General features: G+C 33.3%; 1 protein-coding gene across 3 annotated transcripts in view; it reads right to left on the reverse strand.

Moving 5' to 3' along the window:
- Positions 1–27,218, reverse strand: part of KCNT2 (potassium sodium-activated channel subfamily T member 2) — a 366,395-nt gene that overhangs the window by 141,134 nt on the left and 198,043 nt on the right. For all 3 annotated transcript variants that reach the window (XM_047077238.1, XM_047077237.1, XM_047077236.1), the window contains exon 13: positions 24,989–25,097. In XM_047077238.1, the coding sequence (XP_046933194.1) occupies positions 24,989–25,097 (109 nt within the window). The remainder of the gene's footprint in view (positions 1–24,988; positions 25,098–27,218) is intronic.

Genomic DNA, 27,218 nt, shown 5'->3' on the forward strand with positions numbered 1-27,218 from the left:
AAATAGGTAAATAAGAATAATTTACCTTGGGATAGTAGTATTTTTAAATAATATTAAAATAAAACAATAAATAAAATTACAAAAGTTTCAACACAAAGACACTTGTCTTAGAGATGCTTTTACGTGTGCAATTTTCCCCAGGAAAAAATGTTTCAAAAGAGAGAGTACTAGATTATGAGTTAAGTGATCAAGAGGGAAGGGGATACTAACCCCAGTTCTGTCATTAGTGAAATAGGCAGCCTTTGGCAAAATGCTTACTTTTCTTATGCCTCTTCTGGACAAGCAGATGAGAGGCAGATAGATTTGAGGTACAGTCTGGAAAATAAATCTGGGACTGTATAAAGTTTCCTTTAATTCTGATAAAAATTCTATGGTAAAAATGTATTAGTATTGATTTAAAGCATTATCAATTTATCAAATTCATAGTCACACAGCACACAGAATTACTAAATGACATGGTAGATAACATATACATAACATAGGAATAGATTTTGTACAATCCAAACAACTATAATATCAAGCAATAGAGATTAATGCTAAAATAAATTTAAGTTTAATTGTACTTTGACCTCAAGACCTACGGTCATAAACTCAAAAGATGATAGGGTACAATCAGGAAACATAAAAAACAACAATTGAAGTTCAGTTACATAAAAACAATAGAGTGCCAAATATGGTGGTACATGAGAGGGTACAGGCCACATTAAGGGGGGGGGGTACTCAGCCCACGTCCCTTACTTTCATAGAGCGAGGAAGGCTCAGATGCCAGATATGCAATTTTCCACAGAAGTCATATTTGACAGAAGTGAACAAGGTATTGTTTACTTTGGGGAAAAAACCTTCCCTTCCCAAGTAAACAATTAGAGCTGGCGTTAGAAGTAAAGACAATGTGTAAAGTTCTAAGATAATAAATATTCTTAGAAAATAGTTTTAGCTAAATTAAGAAACAGAAGGTTGAATTGTAGATGAGTCAGATATCTATACAATGAACACATACCCAACACCATTGATGAAGAAACATAAAAAATTACTTGGGAAATGGTGCAGCAAATGCCCTGGACAGATAAATAATAAACTTACTCCTGGTTTCATGAGTTACCATATGAAAGAGCCCATTATTTTTTTCTTTTTCCTTCATTTTCTTATTTATTTACTTTTTCTTTTACATTTTATGGAAGAAATTGCTACAGTTACATCTCAGGATTTACTCAACATCAAAAAAAAAGAAAAATCAAGCATCTGCTAACAATGTTTCTGCCTTCTCTTTTTTCTTTACTGCTTTTACAGTGTCTATTACCCCATCAGCAAAGCGCACATTACTGGAGATAACTTTGCACATAAATACAGAGTATGTTTGGAACTGTTTCAGTAGACATAGATCTTGAACAATACAGGTTTGAATTGCACAGGTCCACTTACACAAATTTTTTTCAGTAAATATTGTACAATACTATAAATGTATTTTCTCTTACCTATGACTTTCTTAACATTTTCTTTTCACTAGCTTACTTTATTGTAATTATATAGTACATAATGCACATAACATACAAAATATGCATTAATCAACTATTTATGTTATTGGTAAGGCTTCTGGCCAATGGTAGGCTATTAAAGTTTTGGAGGAATCAAAAGTTGACTGTACAGGGCAGGGCCAGGCATGTGGCGGGGGAGGGGAGAGGGCAGTAAGGGGTTGGTGCAACAACACCCATGTTGTTCAAGGGGCAAAACTGTATACTAAATTATCTAGGAACACAAATACTGTGTAAATTAGGAGAAAATATATTTTATTCTGTTTGGCATTGTATGTCATTTATACAAATTTAAGATGTTTAATTACTAATATTAGCAATGTCAGTAGCTGGCACATACTTAATGGTGCAAGTATCTCTCCTTTCCATTGTGCTTTCTTGAGTATTCATACCTGCACATTTACGTATTGAAATACATTATTATTCCCCTTTGTTTCTCCTTCAAATTATGATTAATATATTTATTATTTTAAATGTGTTTATATAGATACTTATATTTACTCTGAATTTCATTCCAGGGTAGTAAAGGAAGTGTTACAAAATATTTACTGTATAAAGGAGGCACTGGTTGAAATGCCATTGGTTGAAAACCACTGTCTTAGACAAATGAGTTAATATATAATTATCATGGGATTCCTTGTTAGATAAAAATAAAAAGTCAGTATTCTTTTCATAAAACAGAAATTGATTTAGTCAATATGGCTGATCAACACAGGGAAATATGATAGAATATTCAACTAGGTATATTCTTTTGCATAAATTACAGAAAACTGAAGCCCACTCTGTAAAACAGAAGTGAATATATCTTTAGACCTCTCCTCTTAAGTTCAAATATATGACTCCTTCTGAGACATTTTTAAAATACTAATCACTGTCCCCTAACCTGAACTGAGAAACTGATTCTTTCCTGCTACTTTGACCCTCATTTCCCAATGTCATACGACAGCCAAGGTTTACTGATATCACTAAAGCCGTCTCTATCCATTCCATTCTCCTGACTTGCTACAGGCTTCCAATCCTTATCCATAATTCTTAAGGGCCAGATATCCACTCTTAGAATTATTTTTTTTTATTTTATTATTATTTTTTAGATTTTAGAAAGGCAATGTGCCTCATCTACCTTACCTAATGTAATACATCTAGGAAGCAACCTATGCTTTAAAATATTATTTCTGCAGTTAAATGTGTCAACACCTATATTAGTGGAAAAAATAAAATTCAGTGTTGGAATTGCCACCATATAATTTCAGGTCAGGTCAGATCTCACTAACAACAGAAATGCTTTTTTTCCCCCTGATATTTTCTGGATTTTAGAACTACACTAAGGGATCCTGAATCATTATTTAAACACTGATTATCTTTCACCTAGACAAATGCAACAATAACTTCTTAATTGCTCTTCTTGTCTTCCAACACTTCAGCATTCTACCTATTACCCTTGTAAAACTGTGCTGTCCAATGAGAATTGCCACTGCCACATATGGGTATGTAAATTTAAATAAATTAGAACAAAATACAAACAGAAGTTCAGTTTCTCCATCTTACTAGCCATATTTCAATAGCAATAACTTGCTCAATAACATCTATGGCTACTGCCTACAGTATCAGACATTGCAAATACAGAACATTTCCATTATCACCAATGACTGGATAGGGCTGTTTGATTAGCCAATGGTTTAATGACCATTCTTGAATCCTAACACTTATAGGATATATTTCAAATTCTTTAAAATGACATCATAGAGTGCCAGAATTTGGGTAATCTTACTAACATACTATACCATCTTTTTATGACCCTTCTCTGTCTCATTGTTGCTAAAACTGGTCATCTATAATAACAGGAAAGAAGGAAGGTCATATGTGTGTACATACAGGTAAGTAGGTAGATGTGTAGGTGGAAGTTTACGAAAATTTTATTTTTCTTCTTACGTTTCTATTTTCTTGGTGGAATAGGTGGAAATGATGATTCAGTAAGAGGATGGAAGTGAAAGAAGAAAATACAGCATAGTTGTTTAAGAAATCAGGGATGATCAATGTAAAGTGGGAATAGTCTGCAGACTGTCTTTCGTTTATTTTGTTTCCTCTGGCCACATTCAAATGTGTGGAAGTAAACACCGTCTTCTGTCAAAAAGAATTCACCACCGTTAACTTCTGACAAACAAGTCTAACTTATGTACAGAAGTTCAATGAACAGAGAATGAATTATAATAATGGATTATAATGGTGTGCTATGGAATTCATACAGGTTAAGAACAGAAGGCAGGATCTGCAGTTGTAACTAATAGTAAACATTTGGTAGAAACAATGAATGTCATTCCCAGTGTAGTGAAGAGTTAGCTGGAGTTCCCGATTAGAGGATGTGAACTGGAATGATAAGTGGCAGCGGTCAAAGAAGAGAGATGGGGGGGGGGGCGTCACATTAACAGGTAATAACATGATCTGTAGAGTGTGTTTCTGGATGTGGATGCTGAGTTAGGATGGTGAACAAGAACATATATAATAGGGAAATTATAGGTACACAAGTCTAGGGCATTGAGAGAATCACTTTCATGGCTACCAGTATCATTGAATATTATGACCAAGCAGTTTGGAAAAGAATGAGAGTGAACATGGAGAATGAGCGTTTTTGAGCTCAATTGTTTTATCAGCTACTAGTATTTCCTTTTTGGGATATTTCAAGTCACAAACTGCCAGTTTTTATCAAATAATTTTATAATTACAAATGTAAGACAAAGTTACATAAAATGTAAGTACTATTGAAATGTATAAGGTAGAATTATGCCTGTAACAGAAGTGCTACTTTTCCTTATTATCCATTTTCCACTCTATCTGCAGAAACAACATATCTATGGAAACATGTCTAGAAACATGTTTGGAAAGGATAAGAACACTAATGAGTAGTGGTAGCACTTTGCTGACTTTAGTCACATATAGAAAGATGACCTCAGGTAAGAACTGATCACTTTGCAAGCAGAGAGAAAAAGGAATAAAGCTCTCTTAAGTAGGGCACTGTTTGCTTAAAGCCAGAAAGCCAAATCAAGAGTCCAAGAATCTGGACAGTTGCAGAACCAAAAAGTGAATTGCACCCTAAATAGCAGATGATACTCTTCCAGCATCTTCATCAGAGGCCTTCCATTAACATTTCTCCCAAACCAATAAAACCAGACCTGTGGCAAGAATCAGATTAAAGTGCAGCCTTCTCACTCAAACTTATTGTTTCAAGTGATGCCAAAGTAGCTGCCATTATAATCAAAAAGGATACATGAACAGGACAACAAAAGCCAGTATAAGTCAGGTTTAAGAGAGTTCTTGGAGAAGAACTTTGAAAACAATTACTGACACAGGGAAAGGAATGAAAGAAATCTGCTCCAATTTGAACTTCCTCTAAGGCCACAGAGAATAGAACAGTGCACAAGGAGACATGGTTATGAATAGACAAAAGAGTTATTCTCTAAGAGCAGAATGAGTATCTGATAAGGAATTTACTGCAAGGTCTCTGCCATTCATGTTCCACAGGATTTCATCATTGCTATGGGCCAATAACTGTTGTGTGTCTCTGGTTCTTTTTTCCAAACACCAATATTTTATTACAATTATCTTGTTTCACTATTTTATATTCATATGGGATTGGGGTGGAGGCAGCTAACTAATTTATTCGTGTGCGTGTTAATGGATGAGTATCTTAATGTAAAGGGAAATATCGTACACAAATGCTTAGATGAATAAGGATTTGAACTGTGGCTGCAACTGCTGTCACCCATATTCATTCTCTCCTTCTTCCTTTCAGTAATAGAAGTTCTTATTTCCTCTCACTCATCCCCAAATTTTAGCTGGGTGCATGGCTGCCCAGGTAAAAATTACATTGTCCAGCTTCCCATTCGTTAGATATGGTCACATGACTAAGTTTGTCCAAATTCTGTATTGTTTTTTTGTGGGCAAAACCACTTTTCCTAAACTCCTTCCTTCTTGTTGGTGAGACCACATATATGGCAAAAGCCCAGTTTTGATTATGTAGACAGAGATAACTCCTTAGCAATGATAAAATCTGTCCATTTTTCTTTATGGCTTCTCGTTTCCCTCCCTTGCTGAAGAAAGCATTTCCTTTCAAAATTACGTGCATCTCATATATTCTCAACCTTTTGAAGTTTCTGTGTATTTACTTTAGACCTTTCTTGTCTGTGGCTTGCTGTTAAAGCATAAGCACATGAGATCAAGTGGTGTCACCACCACTAAGTGGGCCAAGCCATGGGCAAACACTGATCCCTCTGAGCCTAATCTGCTTTATTTTTAAATGTGAATAATAATAGAATATGCCTCATAGAATTGTTTTTAAGTTCATTTATTTATTTTGAGAGAGAAAGAGAGAGAGAGAGAGAGCACAGGCAGGATGGAGAGAGAGGTAAAGAGGGAGAATCCCAAGCAGATTGAGCACTGCCAGCGCAGAGCCTGACATGGGGCTCGAACCCACAAACTGCGAAATCATGACCTGAGCTGAAAACAAGAATTGGACACTTAACTGAATGAACCACTCAGGCACCCCTCATATTTTCTGAGAAGAAAAGTAAACAATGACTATGAAATGCTGATCTAAATTCTAAACAAGTACTATGTATCATTGCAATCATGCATATTAAAAACAAAGATTTCAATAAACTGTCTTGAAATAATGCCAATAATATATTTAAAAAATTTAAGTAGCCAAACAATATAACATAAATTTATTGTTATAGAATTAAAACATGATCCTAGTCTTATAAAAATGCTGACTTCTGCATGTATGTTCATATGTTCACATATATGTCTGAATAAACACAAAAAATTGTAAGAACAGGAACCAAACTGTTAATACTAACTACCTCAAGGAGTGGGAAAGTTTTCAAGGACTATCATTTTTAAAATAAGATTATGTGAAATGTTTGGTTTCTTTTTTATTGTGATGTTTATTATTTTAAAAAATTCAAAGGCTTTTAGATAAGCCATTATAATTAAATATACAAATTAATAGATACATATGAAGCAAATCTATTTTCAAGTCCCTTTTATGGCAAATAAAATTGTTAATTACATTTTAACAAGTCAGAATCTTTTTTTAAAAGTCTGCCTCAGTATTTTCTGAGCTCTTGTATGATTTAAAATACTAGAAGCTTCTTCCATGCAGTTGCTAGGTAACAGGTCTTTGGAAAGCAGTAACAACAGTGGAAAGTGCACTAAACCAAGGCAGGGTTGTGATTTACAGAAATCAAATATCCTTTGGAAAAGAGCTTTTAAACAGAAACACAAAACAGGATAAACTTGAAAAATTGAATGTTATTTGCTTTTATTTTAAGGGGAAAAGTTTATTGCACAGACTGAACAAATTGTGTTATAAAAAACTCTCACATATCCTTTGCTTATTATACTGTTTATAAGCATGAGTGGGTCGATTGCTATGAAAATTGCTTTTTCTTCTTAGAAGAGAATGGATAATCTCTAACAATTGAGCTTTATTTTGATTTTGTCACTTTAATCAATAAAATAACCAATTGATGAATGTGTGTGTGTGTGCACATATATATGTACACACATGCATCAGCACACATCAGAGACTTTTGCCAATTCCAGGATTGTGAGCCATGCAACCACTAACTGGCTAAGAATAGATTTAAGTAAACCTTTAAAAGTCATTTAGTTTTACAAGATCTAAATATAAGAATGCATATTAAATATATAGGATTCAACTCCATCTGAGATTGGCAATATTCTATAAAACAGATTTATTTCACCTCAATAATAAAGAGTATAAAAAGCTTGCCTGATTTTCTTATTGCTTGAATCCCTGCATTATTTCAATGCTGCAATTTTAAAGTATCATACTAATTAAATGCTCAAAAGGAGAATCAAGTTTCCTGTACTCTAGTGCAAAAGTTTAATTCTATTAACCTCTCTTTCTTTTACACATGTCAGAAAACAGAAGTTAATCGTTTTTGAAAAATTATTGTCCTCAGAATCCTTATTTCTTTATGTTCTAGCCAAAAGTATTCTTTCCTCACTAGCTCATGATAGTTATTGATGTCATGAGGGTTAATGATATAGTCATTTAATCATCTTAATAGTAATAACAATACCAACCAGCATTTCAGTTTTTATGTACATATGTATGTGTTTATATATGTGTGTATGTGTATATATTTTACTAAACCTCACAAAAGCTCTATAATGTATATTGTGTTAAACCATTTTCAGATAAAGAATCAGATGTTCAGAGGTAAAATAACTTGCCTAAACTCATTATTAATTTAAATTCAAACTACCTATGAAAACTCCACAAAAATTATACAACTCTAAAATTCATTTACCGAACACATTAAAATAAGTGATATATTCAAGTGGTTTTTCCTTCTCCTGAACTCACATTAAAGATTGCTGCTTGCTATCAGAGGGACAAATGGCTCAAACAGCCACTAAATTAAACTGATGACTGAAAAAAATACAACCACCATGTTCCTCGAAACCCACCATTTCATGAAGGAGTTTGGAAGGAATGAAGTCAAATTTGACCTTGAAAACAATTTCACCACTTCGTAATTACACACACTAAAATCACAGCTGGACTAAAATGATTTGAGTCACTGATACAAAGGGATTTTGAAAGATCTCTATATTCATTAGTAGCAAATATACCTTTATACTGTGATAACTGTTACAATAAATGAATGAATGAATGAATGAATGAATGAATCCAGGTGCTATAAAGGGATACAAAAGGACACCTTTCCTGCCCTGGGGCAAATCAACAAAAGCATCCCCAAGGAAGTGATGTTTAAACTAAGATTTTGGGGCATCCAACTCTTGCTTTCAGCTCAGGTCATGATCTCACCGTTTGTGAGTTCAAGCCCCACCATCGGGCTTTGCACTGATAGAGTGCGGTCTACTTCAGATTCTCTCTCTTTCCCTCTCTCCCCTCCTCTCCCCTGCTGACTCTCTCTCAAAAATAACAAATAAATAAACTTTAAAGAATTTAAAAAATAAACTAAGATTTTAAGGGTAAATTAAGAATAAATTAGTTGAATGGTGAAGAAAGTGGACAGAGGTAATTTTCTTAAAAATAAAATCAGAGGTAGGAGAATAAACTTTTATGGAAACTAAATTAACAAAAAATGAGAAAGGTCTAAGGATTAAGGAGAGAAAATATTACAAGGTTGCTGACAGACTATGAGACAATGAGATCCAGCATACAGATTAAAGGGAAGTGTATTGTAATAGAAGGAAAGCAGGGAGTAATAAGTGAAAATGAAGTAACATTTGGAAGATATGGTAGCAAAAACTTCAGGAAATTTCCACTTATTGTTTTCAGAAAACTAGGAAAAATGAGATAAAGTTTGAAATTGTAACTGCAAGAGCAAAAGAGTGTTTTGATAAGAAAAAATTCCACTCTGTTAAGATGGCTTCTGAGCTGCCCAAATGAGTTTACGAGGACATGAATCTGACCCTCTAAGTGATTTTTTTTTCCCCAGCAGTGCTCAGCCAAGGAGCAGGAAAAAAAGGATCCACCTATGTAGGATCTTGTTGTGTGTATGCTTTCTTTTCAAAAATAAAGGAAATTACTATAGTGATATGAGTTTGGTTGAAATGACAGCCCACAGAGCTCAGGTTGTTTAAAGAGGGCAGAAGAGAAGAAAGGAAAGAGAGGCCCATGAAGAATCCAGATTGATGATGCATTAGAACAATGCTCCTCAGCTATTTGTGATGAAGAACCAGTATTTTTTTTCTTCTTCATTTCCAACCCATTGCAGACACCATCCATGTCTATTGTGCATGGCTGATATAGAACTCATGCCATGTGTCACTCACCTATGATTCTGATGTGAGTCTATTCACTTTCCAAAGAGATAACACATTGATTATGCCCTTGGATGTCACAGTGATGTCAAATTGCTATCAAAGTTTCTAAATGCTTACTCTCAATTGATGTACTTGTAGCCCAGCAAAAGTCTGTAGACTAAAACTTGTCATTGGACTACACTTTGAATAGCACTGCACTAAAAGTCATAATGAGGCAGAAGGAGTGTGTTTAGATAGTAATGGATGGTTGAATAAGCAAAATTGAAACACAGAAGATTGAGGCTGGGTATTGTGAGATTTGAATTGTGTAAATAAGACTGGAAGTATTTGCGATGATGTCAAGTCCAGGTAAATACTCCATTACATACCTCTTTCACTCTAACTCTCAAGGAATTCTTGCCAATTAAACGGAAAATGGATCTTCTGAATCAAGATTAAATTCTATGAAGATTAAATATAATATCTTAGCACTTGTAAAAGTGCATGATAAAGTAGAAAAATGTTACAAATGTTGTCCTGTACTCTATTTAAAGATCATTAGATTTGGAGTCACAAAATACAAGTCTGAATCCCATGCCTTTAAGCATGTAGTCTTTAGGCAACTATGCTTAGTAACATATTAGACAAATAGGTATAGTTATTTACATCTACCTTATAAAAATATAAATTTCAGATTGAACTAACATAGGACACCATGCAGTAAATTATAAATTTCTATACCAAGTAAATATTTTTGTTTTAGAAAAATGGAGAATAAATGGAAATATGAGCTTATATGAGTGTACACCTTTCCTTTAACAATACAAGAAGATGCTATGATTTATCTGATCCTCCCAGGCAAATGACAACCCATAGCCATATTTATAGTTGTCATGTGTAATCTGTGACAGCTGTTTTTGCTAGTGTCATTACTCTGGACAAAATTTCAGAAGAAGCTCTCACTTCATCACTTATATTAGGCATTTAATACATACTTATTGGCTATTGCCCGCCTTTTGGCAGTCTCCCATAATAACCAAATCTTTCCCTTTTCCTCCAAAATGTTTGTATCAAATGACAAATGATAGATAGGTAGATGATATATAGAAGATAGATAGATGATAGATAGATAGATAGATTAGATAGATGATAGGTGATAGATTAGATAGAGAGATAGATGATAGATATGAGGGGGGAGAGAGAGAGATGACAGATAGATGATAGATAAATAGATAGATAGATAGATAGATAGATAGATAGATAGATAAGATAGAGAGATAGATGATAGGTGATAGATTAGATAGAGAGATAGATGATAGATATGGGGGGGAGAGATGATAGATAGATAGATAGATAGATAGATAGATAGATAGAAAGATAGATAGTTGCTACTGTCAACTAGATGGTCATCTAACAATCTAAACAAAGTAAAAGTAAAGGACAAAAGAAGATTGAAATTTGAGTTTTACTGGGGGCATATGTAACTTAAAAGGAATTCCTCAATGCAAAAGTGAGGTTCATTTCATGGGTAATTGAGCCAAATGTTTTGTCTAGCTGAGTCCTTCCCTACTTGGCCTCAATATCACCAAAATTCCACCAAACAGTCCCACAATTCTTCAATATAATATTCATATCAACAGATTCCAAGAAATAAAGTAAATTGGACATTTTAGTCATTCACTCTCCACACACTCTTTTTGACCTTAAGGGACAATTCTAGAGGTTGCTACAAATTCTGTCTAAAAGGAAGTAACTTCTGGAAAGTACACTGATTTGAACTATTAAATGATGAATCTATGGACAATCTAGAGGCAAAAATCACAAAAGTGCCAAAAAGAGATAAAACTTTTGTTAGTTAAAAGCACCATAAACATAATCCAAAGACAACTTGAAAACTGAAAAAAACAATGCAATTTTTAAAAAATCAAAGTGTTCATAACTTAAGAGTATGAAAAACCTCTATAATTCACTAAGAAAAATAGTCACCTCTATAGAAAGTAAGAGTTCGGGGCTATATTTTACATATGAATGAACACACAAATTAAATGGACAATAGATACATGTGAATGAACAGCTCTGTCAGTAATCAATAATTGAAAATTAAAATGAACTATTAACAGCAATATCACATATCTCTTAATAGCACACATTTTGGAGACAGAGAACATAGATTAAAGGCTTAGTTCCACCACTTAGTATAATGGCTTCATCAGCACTTTACTTAATATCTTTGTGTCTCAATTTCCTCATCTGTAAAACAAGAATACTACTGTTCCTTTAACAACATGAGGGTTAGGTGCACCAACCTCTGCATAAATGGAAAATCCACGTGTAATATCTGACTACCCTAAAACTTAACTACCAATAGTCTACCATTGACTAGAAGCCTTACCAATAGCATCCAGTGGATTAACACAGAAATTGTATAATATACGTATTATATACTGTATTCGTATAATAAAGTAAGCTAGAGAAAAGAAAATGTTATTGAGAAAATGATAAGGAAAATATAATTATAGTGCTGTCCTATATTTATTGGACAAAAAAATACACATATAAGTGGACCCGTGCAGCTCAAATTCGTGTTGTTCGAGAGTGAACTATACCAATAAAATCTACTTATGGTAGCAAGCCTCCTGGACAGCCACTAGTGGTTCTCCCATCCTGGTATTCACAGAATAGGGCTGATCTGTGTAACCAATAGGATATCGTGGAAATAACAGTGTGGGACAGCCAGAGCTATGTCATAAAAGATATTGTGGCTTCTGCCTTGCTGCCTTTTAGGTCAATGTTTTTTGGGAGAAGTCAGCTGCCACATCGTAAGGACACTCAAGTAGCCCCAAGAAAAAGTCCAAGAAGTAAAGAACTGAGGCCTCCTGCAACAGCCAGCACTAACTTGCCAGTAAGTGAGTACTGGCACTTGTGAGTAAAGAGTGAACCACACCGGAAACAGATCTCCCAGTGCAGGTCCAGCCTTCAGTAACTGTAGTTCCAACTGACATCTTCATTGCAACATCATAAATACCCTGATTATTACTTCTCTCAAATTCTTGACCCACAGAAACTGTGAAATAATAAATGTTTATTGTTTATACCACAGAATTTTGTGCTTGTTACACAGCAATAGATAACTAACATATTACTTTATAATATAAGGTTGTGATGAAAACTAATTGACTTCATCTACAAAAAGTGTTTTAGAACAGTAGTCCTTGCACATACTAAGCATTATATAAATGTTGGCTGCCAATATTAGTGTAACTATAATAATAATAAGATAACTCTTAATATTATTTTTCCTTTGCCCAAGGGCCAAGAGTTAAAAGGAATATTGCTTACTTTTGCAAAAATAAGTTATACATTTCTGAAGAGCAAATTGGCACTGCATATTAACAATCATAAAAGGACACATACTATTCACCTTAGAAATTACACTAGATAATCATCTTAAGCTTATCGCCCACGTCCAGGAAAACTTCTCTTATGGTAACTGAGGATGTATTATTTTATTTATTTACTTATTATTTTAGTTCTTGACAAAAGTGAGTCTTAGTACGCTGAAAAACAAAGAATATTGAATACACAATCCAAGGAGGAGCTAATTCATCAAAATTACTAATCTACAATTTCAACAGATCACACATTTCTTTTTCTTATTTTCAAACACATAAACTTCCAAAAATTGTTGGAAATAACTTATCTAAGCTCATGACATTCACCTTGGTGATTTTTAAAAACAGCTATCACTTTTTAATTTTGCTTATTTTTCATCCTTCATTGGAAGCTAAGTTAACATTCTCAAGAAGGAAGTAGGTACTGACTGATCATCAGTTTTTGTCTCTATGAATATACGGCTACAGAATAGCTTGATGGCTTAAATGAGAACTTGGCACCAATGAAAGTTATTATTATATTAAAATATTACATGGCATTTGTCATGGGTTATAAAATATAACAATATGCTGATTTCACAGATTCATAAATTTATATACATTATCTTTTACCTACCTAATAATGATATTTTAGTTCACATTAACAAATTATTATAGTCTATACAAACATAATTTTTATAGCTGTAATTAAGTGAATAACATGTTCCCTGCTTAGATATAACGATTTATAAATATTTTCATGGCATTAATTATACTTAATAATTTGGACCTTATGTGAAAAAAATGTAAAAATATAAAATCTATAAGCAAATTAAAAAACAACATTATCAGCAAAATCACCTTCTAGCTAATAATATGTTTCTATATAAAAATGAAATAAAATTCATTATACATGAATTATATTAATAAAATTGTTACCTTACTTTAAGTAATTCCATATCTTACTTATTTCATTTGTATTGCCTCTCATTTTAATATAATCTAATAATGACTTTTGGTTGGAAAATACATATACACACCACATCCATGTATCTTGTGTATCTATTCTCATATGGCTAGACATTGTTGTTTCCTTCTACATTTATCCTTATAATAAAATTTAATAAATGTCCTTCTACTTAAATGTTGTATGCAACTCATTCTACTTCCTTATGAAACCTTCATGTAACTGTGTAAACAGATGTTAGTGATGCCTCTATCCTTTCTTGATTTCTATCTATACATCCTTTTACTACTTAAACAAATAAACTCATACCTGTGCTCCCCATCAGGCAATTCCTAAAATTACCTCTAGCGCGGCATTCTAAGAACACACATTTTAAGATGAAATGCTGCTCAAGGAAAAAAATGAAATGATGCAGAAAAAATTACAGGAATCTGTTTATATTTCTGATGCTCTTACTCTAATTCACTCTTCTCCTCCACAACTTTTTTTACTATAATATGATGAAACATTACTTTCATATCTGAAAGACATATATATGTCAGATATATAGATATAGATAGATGATAGATAGATAGATAGATAGATAATAGATAGATGATAGATAGATAGATAGATAGATAGATGATAGATAGATAGATAGATAGATAGATAGATAGATAGATAGATAGATAGATATCTGTCTACAGTTCCTGGAACAGAGCTTCTGAAATGCTGTATTTCTTGGGGGATAAGAGCCCTAGGAGTTTCTTTTGTTCTAATATTGGTCTTTGACTTACTCCCTGACACACGTCTCCTAAAACCCTTGTAAATTCTGAAATGGTAAGAATGCCAGGAGCCTCTTTTGTTCTAATGAAGCAACTTTGGATGGGTTCCTGGATAACTCCTAGATGGGGGCTGGTCCCCAGAAAGACCAAATCATGATTAGAAGATTAGAAGATTCAGCTCCACCTCCCCCCTCCTCCAGAGAGAGGATAGGGGCTGGAAATGGAGTTATCATTGATCATGCCCACAGGAGGAAGCATCCATAAAATCCCAACAGTAGGGGGTTAGGAGAACTTTCAGTTTGGTACATACATACACTGGGAAGGTGACATGCTCCAACTCCATAAAGACAGAAACTCCTGCACAAGGGACCCTCCCAGGCCTCTACCCTATGAATCTTTTCATCTGGTTGTTTTCTGTATCCTTTACCATGCCCTTTATTAAACTAGTAAATGTAAGTAAATATTTCCCTGAGTTCTTTGAGCCACTCTAGCAAATCAATCAAACCCAAGAAGGGGGTGCTAGGACTTGCAATCTATAGCCAAATGTTGGTCCGCAGAAGCACAGGTGACAACCTGGACATGCAAATGGCCTCTGAAAGGGGTGGGGGAAGGGAAGTCCCTGAGCCCTCCCGTGTGGCATCTGATGCTATCTCTGGGTAGAGACAGACTTGAGTTGAACTGTAAGACATTCAGCTGGTATCCTAGAGAACTGCTTGATGTGGGGAAGACACCTCTACATATTTGGTAACCAGAGAGTCAGAAGTGATGTTCCTATGTGATTAGTGAAGTACTCTCTCACCAGGGAGAAAACACAGTAGGAAAGAATCAGGTTTTTCCCTACACGGTGATGGGGGGGGAGATTGCAATTTTTTTTCCTTTTTACTATTTTTTTTTTCAACGTTTATTTATTTTTGGGACAGAGAGAGACAGAGCATGAACGGGGGAGGGGCAGAGAGAGAGGGAGACACAGAATCAGAAACAGGCTCCAGGCTCTGAGCCATCAGCCCAGAGCCTGACGCGGGTCTCGAACTCCCGGACCGCGAGATCGTGACCTGGCTGAAGTCGGAGGCTTAACCGACTGCGCCACCCAGGCGCCCCAACCTTTTTACTATTTTATATATTATTGCATATTTGTATTTTACTGAGTTATAGTACTACTTCTGAACATTCTTAATGGATCTTTTAAGTTTTTAAATCTTATAATATAGCCTATATGCTAGTAATAATAAGATACTATGAGTCGAGCACTGTGCATGTCACTGAAGAGCATTTAAGAAACTCCTATTCTAGCTAGAGGCACCTAGCTGGCTCAGTCAGTAGAGCTTGCAATTCTTCATCTTGGGGTTGTAAGTTCAAGCCCCACATTAGGTGTAGAGACTTACTCAAAAATAAAATCTTTAAAAAAAAAAAAAAAAAAGAAACTCCTACTCAGGAGTTAAATGAAAATCGAAGCAAGCTACAAATCAATTCATAAACTGCTATAATACAATTTATATTAAATGGGAGGATATACAAAAAAGAGAGGAGAGTGGCAAAAATCAAATAAACTGATTTCTCACTATCTTTGGCTCCCATAGTTAAGTGATGATTTGGTCCACAGAATATATCTGAAATGATTCATGAATCTTTCTCACTTTCCACATCCATCATCACTACTCTGGTTCAATCGCTCAGTCTCTCTCACCTGAACACTCTAATAGCTTCCTAAATAATCACCCCTATGAGACCCTTTGTGTCCTGTCCACTGCAATCCACAAGTCCCCTGGAGTTACTTTATTATCTAGTTAAAATGTTATACCTTCAACAATAACTTTCATTAATCTCCTGGAACGTTCCAATTCTTTAGTAAAGGCTAATTCACAGTCTCTCTCCACCCATCCCCAAACACATGCTTGTGTGTGCACAGCATGCTGTCATACATGTTTTGAGGCAACATTAGATAAATATCCTGTGATAATATTTGCCATCATCTTTATATTAGGATTTCATTCTTTGGGGGTTAAAAGTCTTATTTTAAGAGACTTTTCAATACAAACATAATTACTCCAGAGATGAGGGTATTATATTAAATTATAAAAAACTTTACCTAAAATAGGTCTATCAGATTGACTAATCTCATCAAGCAAAATCTGATAAGTCTAGAACAGAAATGGAATCATGAGTTTTGATATATATGGAGGGTGGCAAGGGCAGGAGAGGAGGATCATAAGGTCATAGTTGAAGCTCTATGTGGAAAGAACAGGCTCTGTTAGAGTAGTATTCTCGGGCAAAATGTAAAAGTACACTGGCTCATTCTTGATAAAAAGGGTGAAAGGTAAAGAAAATGAGAAAACCGGCCATTGGAATAGACAGCTAGTCCATCTGATTTATCATCATACTACTAGTACCTAGAATAACAAATTGTTCACAGTAGGACTTAATAACATTGTTTGAATGAGTAAATGTGGGTGCAAGATGATATACCTGTTATTCTTTATAAATCGTTGTTATTAAGAAACTACATTACAGACTGAAAATCATAGATCTAGGATATGATAGAAAATGCCTGGCACTTTCCAAAGACAGAAGAAGAAATATGCTACTCTGGCTTTCAGAACCATGAAATTGAGTCTTGGAGAAATATAAGACTATAAGAAAATTAATGGAGAAAAATATAAAGATGCTTCAAGTTCATTAAATTTTAAGTGCCCCACAAGAAAATGGCTTGAAATACCTAATGTTCAATGGCAATTTAATCAAGTGTCAAAGAGAACAAACAGGAAAGTTGGTTTGGTTATTTAATAGACCCACAAATTAAAATCTTAGAAACTATAAAAAAGTAAAGCAAGTAAGTTACCGATATTTTTGTTAAGAGGAATGAAATACTAGAAAATATTTCACTTAAGGAATAATTTACACCAATGTTAATTTTTAGCTTTGATTAAATGTACCATGATTATATAAGAAATTAACATCCCAGGAAGCTGTGTGATATGAAGGGTATATGGGAATGCTCTATACTGTATATACTAATCTTCCAAATTTAATTATTTCAATAAAAAATTAAAAAGCAAATGCAATAAAAAAATGGAATATTTATTTAATACTGAATAGTACCATACAATTATAAAAGATATTTCAGGAACAACTGACAACATTTAAACATGACTGGTTCATGAAATTATTTAATCTTCTCAGAGGTAAAAATGTTATTGTGGGTACACGGCAGCATGTCATTCTTAGGAAAAGCATGCTGAAGTTAAAAATATGTGCATATCTGTGTGCGTATCTGTGTGTGTGTGTGTGTGAGTGTGTGTCTGTAGGGAGAGAAGATTAAGCAAATGTGGGAAAATGTTAATTGCTGAATGTAAATGGAGGGAATACAGGTTTTCACTGTATAATTTTAAACTGTATATGTTTGATTTTTTGCAAAGTAAAAAATAGTGAGGAAAGAAAAAAATTTAAAGACCCTCCAAATTGTGCTGGTTTTGAACAGACCTTAGGTTAAGTGGCTTCTGATAATCTCTATCAGAATACAAAATCAAAGAAAAAAAAAATTTCCACCTGAAAATGAAGAATTTTCAAAATTGTGGTAACTTATCTTTTGAAAAAAATAGGAATTCAAAGCATTATGTTCTTAAGTAGGTTGTAAGAATGAAATTTAAAATGATATCTATGTGGGTGTTATATGGGAAATGAAATTATTCAGCATGAAAAACTCACACCTTACCATATGGTGAAAGTCAAGCATTGCACTTACATATGTTATTTAGAAACAGCTGAGATAATTTCCAATATTTATATTACTTGGAAATATTTTTCTACTCTCTTTTTTGGGTAGAAAAAAGTGAGGCATTGGAATGTCTGGTGTTTCAGCCATAAAATTAATGGTGACTAAATTGAGATAAGACCTTCAGTTTTTAGTCAAATTATTTCTCCAAGATCTGTGTTTGTGTGGGCACAGACATGTGCACATATGTGCATACTGTAAACAATATTGCTTTTATAATGATAGCCACAACTACCTACTATAAGAAAGATATAAGTTTCTACAGTAATGTCAATGGTATTGTTAAAAATATTTTTGTCTATACTTTTAACTTGTATTGCAATTGAAATCTTTTTTTTTTAATTCCCAGAACCAACTCCTACTGTTCTAGTATAATGAATCATTCTTCTAGGCATGTTTAAGCTGTGAAGTAGAGAGAATTTCATTCAGTCAACACTTACTCTTGAGGTACGATTCTTCCTTTCATTCATGTACTTTAACTCAAATTCTCTTACTTATGAAATATCATAGTCAAAGCATGGAAAATAAAATTTATAGAAAATTCACAACCTACAAATTGATTTTTATGTTCTTTATTCTTTTACATTTTCTACTCCTACAAATTTATTAACATTCCTCACGCCTATCTATAGGTGAAAATTTACCAATTTAATTTTTAGGTCTTCTTACATTCTGTTAAAATGACGTAGAAAATTTTCAAGGACCCAGAATGTTGAAAGTTTGTTGACAAAAGAAAGGGAATTGAATATTCACTCACAGGTGACATAACCCTTTATTTGGGGGGTGAAGATAGAGGCAGTGTAAATTTAGCAATGAATTTACTCATATAACAGGAATTCACCTCCCACTGATTTTCTGAGTAATTTCATCTGACTAGGAGACAAATAGCAAACTTCTTTTAGATTCAAATAATTGGACAGCATAGTTTATTCTTTAAGTTCATTCAAGGATTTTCAATAAAGCAGTTCTTTTCCTAGTATACCACATTTTTTTCTTATGTTTGTCTTGTTTCATGTTTTCTTTTCTAATGATTTTTGGAATACAGAGTGAAGAAAGATATATGGGCTTGGTTTTATTCTGATTAAAATCTACAGAAACATGTCTGAAAGCTGAACTATTATAATGTTTTCCTTTTTCATCATGGTTTTGCCACGGAGGAGAAAATCTGTGAAGGGCTTAATAATGTGGAGTCCTTTTTTCTAGGTGATTTCAGATCACATATATGACCTTGGAGGCACTCTACTAGAATTGCTAGTCCTACAAGAAGCTGACAGAGAATACAAGATGTTACAAAACCACATTTTTATATTAGTCATAGCTATGGAACACTGCCATTACTTCTTCCTATGTTTCAGTACCAACTGCCACTTCTTAAAAAAGAAGTGTATTGATAAAAAATATTTCTCACTGGAAAAGAGATTTAACACAACCAAAGCTATAGTACCATTTGACTTTTGTTCTCCAGAGGTTGACAAAAATAATCCACCAGGAAGAATCTTACAATAATGATATTGTAAAAGAATGTTGGCATTGATATACTGGAAAAAGGAAACTAGTGAGTTTAGGTTGACGTTAGAGGTACAAAGGTATAGCTGCCTACCATAACACACAAACAGTGATTGCTGTTGCAAATGTGCTGAGGAATATGAAGAGCACCAGTAAGCTTATAGGCAGAAATCGTGGACACCCAGGAAAGAAGAAAAGTGGAGTATTCTGACACAGCCATGATCATGGCATGGCCTAGTGTGGTGTCAGTGGATAAGCCTGGGATACTCAGGGAGTCTGCCCTGTAGGACTTGATGGATTGAATGCAAACAATGGAAGGATGACTCATAGGTTTTGGGGAAGAAAGAGACAGAAACAGATTTCAAGTCAGGAAGAATCAATAAATATTTCTAGATATCTTAATTTTGAGACAACTGTTAGAAACCTAATGGGAGATACTGACTGTACAGTTGGAGATATAAGACTGAAGCTCATAGTGAATACTGAGGCAGAGATTTAATTTTGGAAATCATATAAATGTATAAGATCCCCTTTTTCTTAGTGGAATATATGTACAATTATATATTATATAATCTTATATAAATAATGGCAATTTTACTTCACCCTTTTCAATGCTTACTACTTTTATTTATTTTTGTAATCTTACTGCACTCCTTAGGATTTCCAGGAAAAAGCTGAGTAAAAGTGGTTTTAGTAAGCACCTTTGTTTGAATGTACTCTTAAAAGTAAACTTTCAATATGTGGTCATTAAATGTTCTTTATTCCTCTAGGTTATTTTGTAGATAATTTTCCTTAGCTTAATGAATGTTTTCCTCATGGCTTTCTAACCCTGTTTCTTTCTTTTTTTTTTTAATTGTAAATCGATACTGAATCCTCTCTCAAATGCTTTTTTTGTATGCATTAAAATCATGATACTAATTTCTCTTTTAACATAAAGATCTCTTTCTACAATAATTTCAGCTTGGTAATATTATTTTTTAAATACATTACTTTGTTACTTCTGTAGTATATTTTATATACTAAATTGGTCTCTAATCATTTCTTATACTCTCTTCAATGAATTTTGTATCATGGCTAGGATAGCCTCATAAAATGAGTCTGGGAAATATCTTTTTTTTCTATTTTCTGGAAAACATGTGCGAGCTGAGAACTATGTGCTTTTTGAATATTTACTATAATTAGCAGTTTATAAAACATGAGCAATCCTCAGTTACTTTTCCTGGAAACAAGGGTAACACAGTTTTGTTAGGATGAGAAATAGACATTTAAGATTAATGATAATCATCAATTTGATAGGTACCAATTACTAGTGGTTGATGTTCTTTTGAATATTTTTTTTATCATAACAACCCTATGGGATAGTTTCCCTTATTATCCTCTTCTTCTATATCAAAGAACTCAAGTTGAGAGGCGCTTGGGTGGCTCAGCCAATTGAATGACTGACTCTTGATTTTGACTCAGGTCATGATCCCAGAGTTGTGGGATCAAGCTTCGCACTTGGCTCCATGCTGAGCATGAAGCCTGCTTAGGATTCCCTCTCTCTCTCTCTCTCTCTCTCCCCCTCTGCCCCTCCCCCTGCTTGCTTTCTCTCTCTCTCTCTCTTTAAAATTAAAAAATATAAATAAATTTTAAAAAAAAACTCAAGTCAAGAGAAATTAAGGAGCTTGGGATCATGCAGTTACTATATAAGAGAATGAAGATTTGACTGAGGATGGTCTCTTTACAGATTTCCCAATATCAGTTTCTTTACTTTGACAAATTTATTATAAAAAGGAAAATTGCTGAAAGTAAACTTGTTGTATGAGATTGTTTGAGTTTATTTTCTTCTTAGGAAACTTGTGGTGATTAAAATAATCAAATTATCTATGAAGTATATTTTTATGCTATTGAATCTCATTGAAATTTGTAGTGTGCATGGGTTTATATTCAGAAATTCTGTATCATAGCTATTATTCTACTGAGGACTTTCTATCTCTAGACTTACTATTGTTACTTTCCTGTCTTGGTGAAATGAATAAAAGCATATCTTTTCTGCTGCTGAAATCAAGCCCACCTAGACTTTTCCCCTGTAACTCTCATCAAAGTGTAGAGGATTATTTTAATTATAATTAATGATATAATAATTCATTCAAATGATATTTTAACAAGTCAATAGTTTACCTTAATGAATGCCTATAGTCATTTTGTTCAGAAGAAAAGGATCCATACATGATAGGAAAGGTAGATCTGTACAAAGGAATAATTGGTAGGTTGCTATATTGTTTCTATTTTTTAATATTTTATAAACTCATAACCCAAATTTTGAAGTTTCTTCTTTTCCTTTTTTAAAAACATGGATTTACTTTTTAAAAATATATAAATTATAGTCATAGTAGTAGTGCCACAATTTAGGGTGTATTAAAGGGGCTATTTAAATAAAGAGAAACAGGGCACCTGCGTGGCTCAGTTGATTAAGTGTCAGACTTGATTTTGGCTCAGGTCATGATCTCATGGTTCCTGAGACCAAGCCTCATAATGGGCTCTGTGATGACAGCATGGAGTCTGCTTGAGAGTCTCTCTCTCCCTCCCTCTCTCTCTCTCTTCTATGCCTCCTTCACTCATGCATGCGCTCTGTCTCTCAAAATAAACAAACATTTTAAGGTAAATAAAAAAATAAAATTATCTCATTTTATATCCTGTGATAATTAGAATTGTGCTATTTAACATTTATAAGAATGAAAAGACAGTAATATAAATATTATCAAATGATATGGTTTAAAAGTAAGGCAAATATTATTTTATTACAAATGATATTTGTTATCTATTGCCAAATAACAAATAACTACAAAGCATAGTGACTTAAAGCAAGCAACACTTTTATTTCTCAAAATTCTGTAGGTTAACATGACTCCTTGGGTTGGCTGTGGGCAAGTCAGGAGCTAGAGAGGTAGGATGCCTAGGATGGATAAGTCTCATTTTCCAAGTGATTGTTCATCTTTAGGGAGGCTAAATTGGGATCCTTTACATGCAGTCTCTGGGTAATGTTCCAGTGAAGGGAAAGCAAAAGCATAGACTTTTAAGGCTTAGCCTCTGAAGTCATACAGTGTAACTTTTGTCACATTCTATTGGGCAAAGCAAGTCACAAGACCAGCACCTATTCAAGTGGTGGGGAATTGCACTTCATCTCTTAATGGTATAAGCTGCAAGGTCCCATCAACATAGGACATAGACACAGGGAACATGGTTCATTGAAGACCATTATTTTAACAATCTTCCATACAAACTAAGTGACAGCTTGATACACTTCCTTTTGAAATGCAAAGTCCATAATCTTTTAACCTCATGCTGAGATGTAAAATATATTATATTGGTTGCAGAGTCTCATACATCACCCCAAACTGTCTTATGGCGTTTTAATGAAACCAGGATGCTTTCATCTTTTTATAATATAAGAAAAGAGTTCCTCTGAGATGTTGTAATCTCAGCCATAAAAGAATACAGACATCATTAAGAGGAATTTCAGCAGGTGCCATAAATTAGATATATTGTGATACACTATCAGGATAGAATTTTTAACTATCTCATTCATTTCAATGGGTTTATCAAAAAAATGGCAAATTAAGAATATGAAAGAGAATCGATACAAATAGTCTTTGTAATTTCTTGTTTGTAAAGGTGGACTGTTTCAGTGAGTTTGATCTATCTGTTGTGAGCCTATCTATGGCCTGCTAAGAAAGGGAAAAGAACAAAAGTCTATTCTGAAATTTAGTAATAACACATTCAAAATTATGATCCACATTCGATTTCCATTTATTGAGCACCTAGTATGTTTCCGATATTATTTAATTCTTACTGTTAATCCTAACTAATGGAATAAAGACATCATAATTACGATACATAATTTAACAAAAAAGAAATATGGGGTTCAGAACTCTAATTTGCCTACCTAAATCTTAAGTGGTGGCACTCAAATTTAAATTCTCATTTTTAGGACTTGGTCTGATGCTTATGCCATTACAACCTTCCTAAAAAATTATATCATTAGAAGTCATTATCAGGTATGATAAGAACTTTATAAAAATATTCCTTTTGCTAAATAACAATAAAAAGGGAGCAGCTTAGTTGCAAAGGTCTTTTAAATAAACAATTGGCATTTCTTTAATGCTAATTAAATATGTAACAGGTAGCAGATGGAGAATTTACATGTATTTTCCACTAAATTTCACAAAGTCATTTACAAAGGAGGTACTGTTATTTTTAATTTTCAGTTTAGGGAACAGGCTTAAAAATGCCCTGGCACCATCATCACAATTTTAATCAGTTATTAGTACTTAAAAAAACCTTCCAGACAGATACTTAAATGCTGCCATAGTTGAGAGCCATTGCTTTGTTTACAATAAATTTTAGGAAAAAAAAAAATGATGCCATTAGAAGCAAAGTTAAAAGATAAAAAAACAGAGCAAATTGAATGGCAATATTTTTTGTTATTATTTAGAAATTTCTTAGTGCTTATAATTTTTTCACTAAAAATCATATACAAATAGGTAAACATTATAAGATATGTAAACACATCTTCTGGAGGAAATACATTTTGCTAACGCATAGTTAAAATGGTTTACATCTTAATGGTGTTTGCAGCTTCAATTATGAAGGTGAAATGTTAAAAAAACAAAGTTGTTTTTTTTTTTTACATGAATATAAATTACTGTCTGGATCAAAATTAGTTCCTACAGAAACATTTAGGAAAAAATTAAAGTATCATCTTACTGTTCAATTTCCTAACAGTTTAAAGTATAATCTCAGATGAAATTACTTCAAAAGCAGTGTCTCTATGAAAAACTCACATGTATGTTTTTCTTGAAATGTTTTCAAAATCTATCTCTAAATAAATCTAATTGTACTTGAATACATTTCAGTATTACTCTAATGCATGGGAAGTTTACTTGTGTATTAAATAATCTATAGCAAAACACTATCTGTGTAAACATAAGAATAAATTAATAGATATACAGCATTTGAAACCTGTGTTTATATTATGCATAAAACTATAAGTGCTAATCTATTTATAGTCTTATCAAGATATCCAGGAAATTCGGTTGCTAAAATCACCAAGTTATATAAAAAATCAAAGATACACTCCCAAAATATTATCTTGCCACTTTTTAAAGTGAGTAACTTCTTTTATAACAAGTAGATGATAAAAGGAATCCCTCTATTCTATACATTCATGAATATATTAAGTTGCCACTAATTTCAGAGACATATCTCTTACCATCCAATTTGAAATTTGAAATTAAACTTACCAGCAAATTTGATATGAAATTTATTTTCAGGCTTCAATATCTGGACATACAAAGGGCAATTTGGAGCAAAATCTTTTACAGCCCATGCTCTCAAAATTGTTTGGTGGTCCTGAAATGATAAATATCAAAATATCATGAAATAAAATGAAAAATTTATACTACATACAGTAAAAATAATCAACCAGTGTGTTAAATGTGCACATCCACAATTTAAAGTTAAACATATTTTAATTAAACATACAAACATACAAAATAATTAATTCAAGGACTTATTTGTAAATATATTTATTATTTCTACAAAGGAGATTAACAATACCTAATTTAATCAGTGCTAATTACCAGCACTTAAAAAATTAGCAGAGAGTAAGAGGAAAGTTTCTTCAAAAACTTAAAAGTACTCCTCTTGGAAAATAGTTGAGGGTCAGAAGCCTTCAACAATGCAGCACAACTAATAGTTTTTAGTAACAGTTTCCATGGAAAAAATATGGATTTATAACAATTTTAACACTTTTAGAAAGATTGGCAACAGAGGAAGGACTACAGCAACCACACATGTAGAGAATACACTATTTAAAATTTGTTTCTATATAAAAGTAAAAGTAAAAGTAAGAGAATCTTGACTCTACATGGGTCAGTTGGAAAAGATCAGTAACTTTCAGATATTAAAAATACCAAAACAGTTAAAAAAAAAAAAAAGAAGGTACTAAGATTTAGAAAAGGAATAAAAATCCTGCTTAACATTAAATCTTACACATAGTGTGACCCCATAAATTATTACTTAATTCATTAAGTAGATCAAAGCAAATTATTAGAGAAATGAGTCAGCTAAAATACATTTGAAAAAGGAAACAAAAACATTTTCCAGGGTAGCACTGCCCTTGGAGTAGCCATTAGCCACATGTGGCTGTCTAAATTTAAAGTAACTAAAATTAAGCATTCTATTTCCCTGTCACACTGGCCATATTTCAAGTGTTCAAAGCCACATGTGGCTAATCCAAAGCTTTATGGAACAGTGGAGATATAAGCATTTGTATCATCAAAGGAAGTTCTATTTGACAATGCTGTTAGGGAAACAAGAGGGCAAATAAAAATATAAATGGATATAAGGGATTATTTAAAGAAGTGCAGAAAGAAGCTGCTGTAGGTAGTTAGTAACTTTAAGTGGCATGAAAGTTGATGAATAGTAACTCCGAATTCCTAAAGTGGATAAATGGACAATGTGTGTCTTCCAGGCAAACATTCAATGAACCTGATACAGTGTGATGGTTAATTTTATGTATCAACTTGGCTGGATCATGAGGTGCCCTGGTATTTGGTTAAACATTATTCTGGATGGGTGGTAGACCCCAGAAAAGGGACAGGCAGAGAACAGAAGCCACAAATCCTGTGTATAAATTTATACCACACTGGCTAACCGCTAAACCATGCATACATGGGACAGAATAAGAGCAATCTCAACTGAGATTTGAATCACTGCCAAATGCTAGGGTAAGAGAGATTGTATTCAAGTGAACCAAATTAACTGCTTGCTAAAACAAGACTATCAACACTCTTTGGAGGAATATAAGATATTCCAAGTCTCCACAACATAACATAATATTCAGAATACATTGCAAAAGTATTGAATACATGAAGTGCCAGAAAAATGTGACCTATTTGTTTATTACATGGGAAACAAACAAAATTAAATCCAATAAACATTAGCCTCTAGATGATCTAGATGTTTGAATTATCAGACTAGGGCTTACAGCAGATAATAAAAATATCATCACTGAGATAAAGGAAATATGCTCATAATAAATAGAGGAAAACTCTAAACTAATAGAAAATATTTTAAAATTTTAAAAAATATTTATTTGTTGATTTGAGAGAGAGAGCGCATGAGTGGGTGTGAGCACACAAGCAGGGGAGGGGCAAAGAGAGAGAGGGAGATAGAGAATCCGAAGCAGACTCCAGGCTCTGAGCTGTCATCAGCACAGAGCCCGACATGGGGCTCGAGCCCACAAACCATGAGATCATGACTTGAGCCAAAGTCAAACACCTAACTGCCTGAGCTACCCAGGTGCCGCTAAAAAATATTTTTTTTAATTAAACAAAAAGCAAAAATACCTGAAAAATATTCACTGAATGGGCTTTGAAGTAGAATGGAGATGACATAGGAAAGAGTCAGTGAACTTGATCATAGATCAACAGAATTTATCCAATTTGAAAAACAAAGAGAAGAGGAATA

The sequence above is a fragment of the Lynx rufus genome, unplaced genomic scaffold (genome assembly GCF_022079265.1).
Source record: "Lynx rufus isolate CCGP_SWC_20201006 ecotype Redwood Valley unplaced genomic scaffold, mLynRuf1.p SCAF_15, whole genome shotgun sequence".
In the NCBI taxonomy this organism is placed as follows: Eukaryota; Metazoa; Chordata; class Mammalia; order Carnivora; family Felidae; genus Lynx; species Lynx rufus.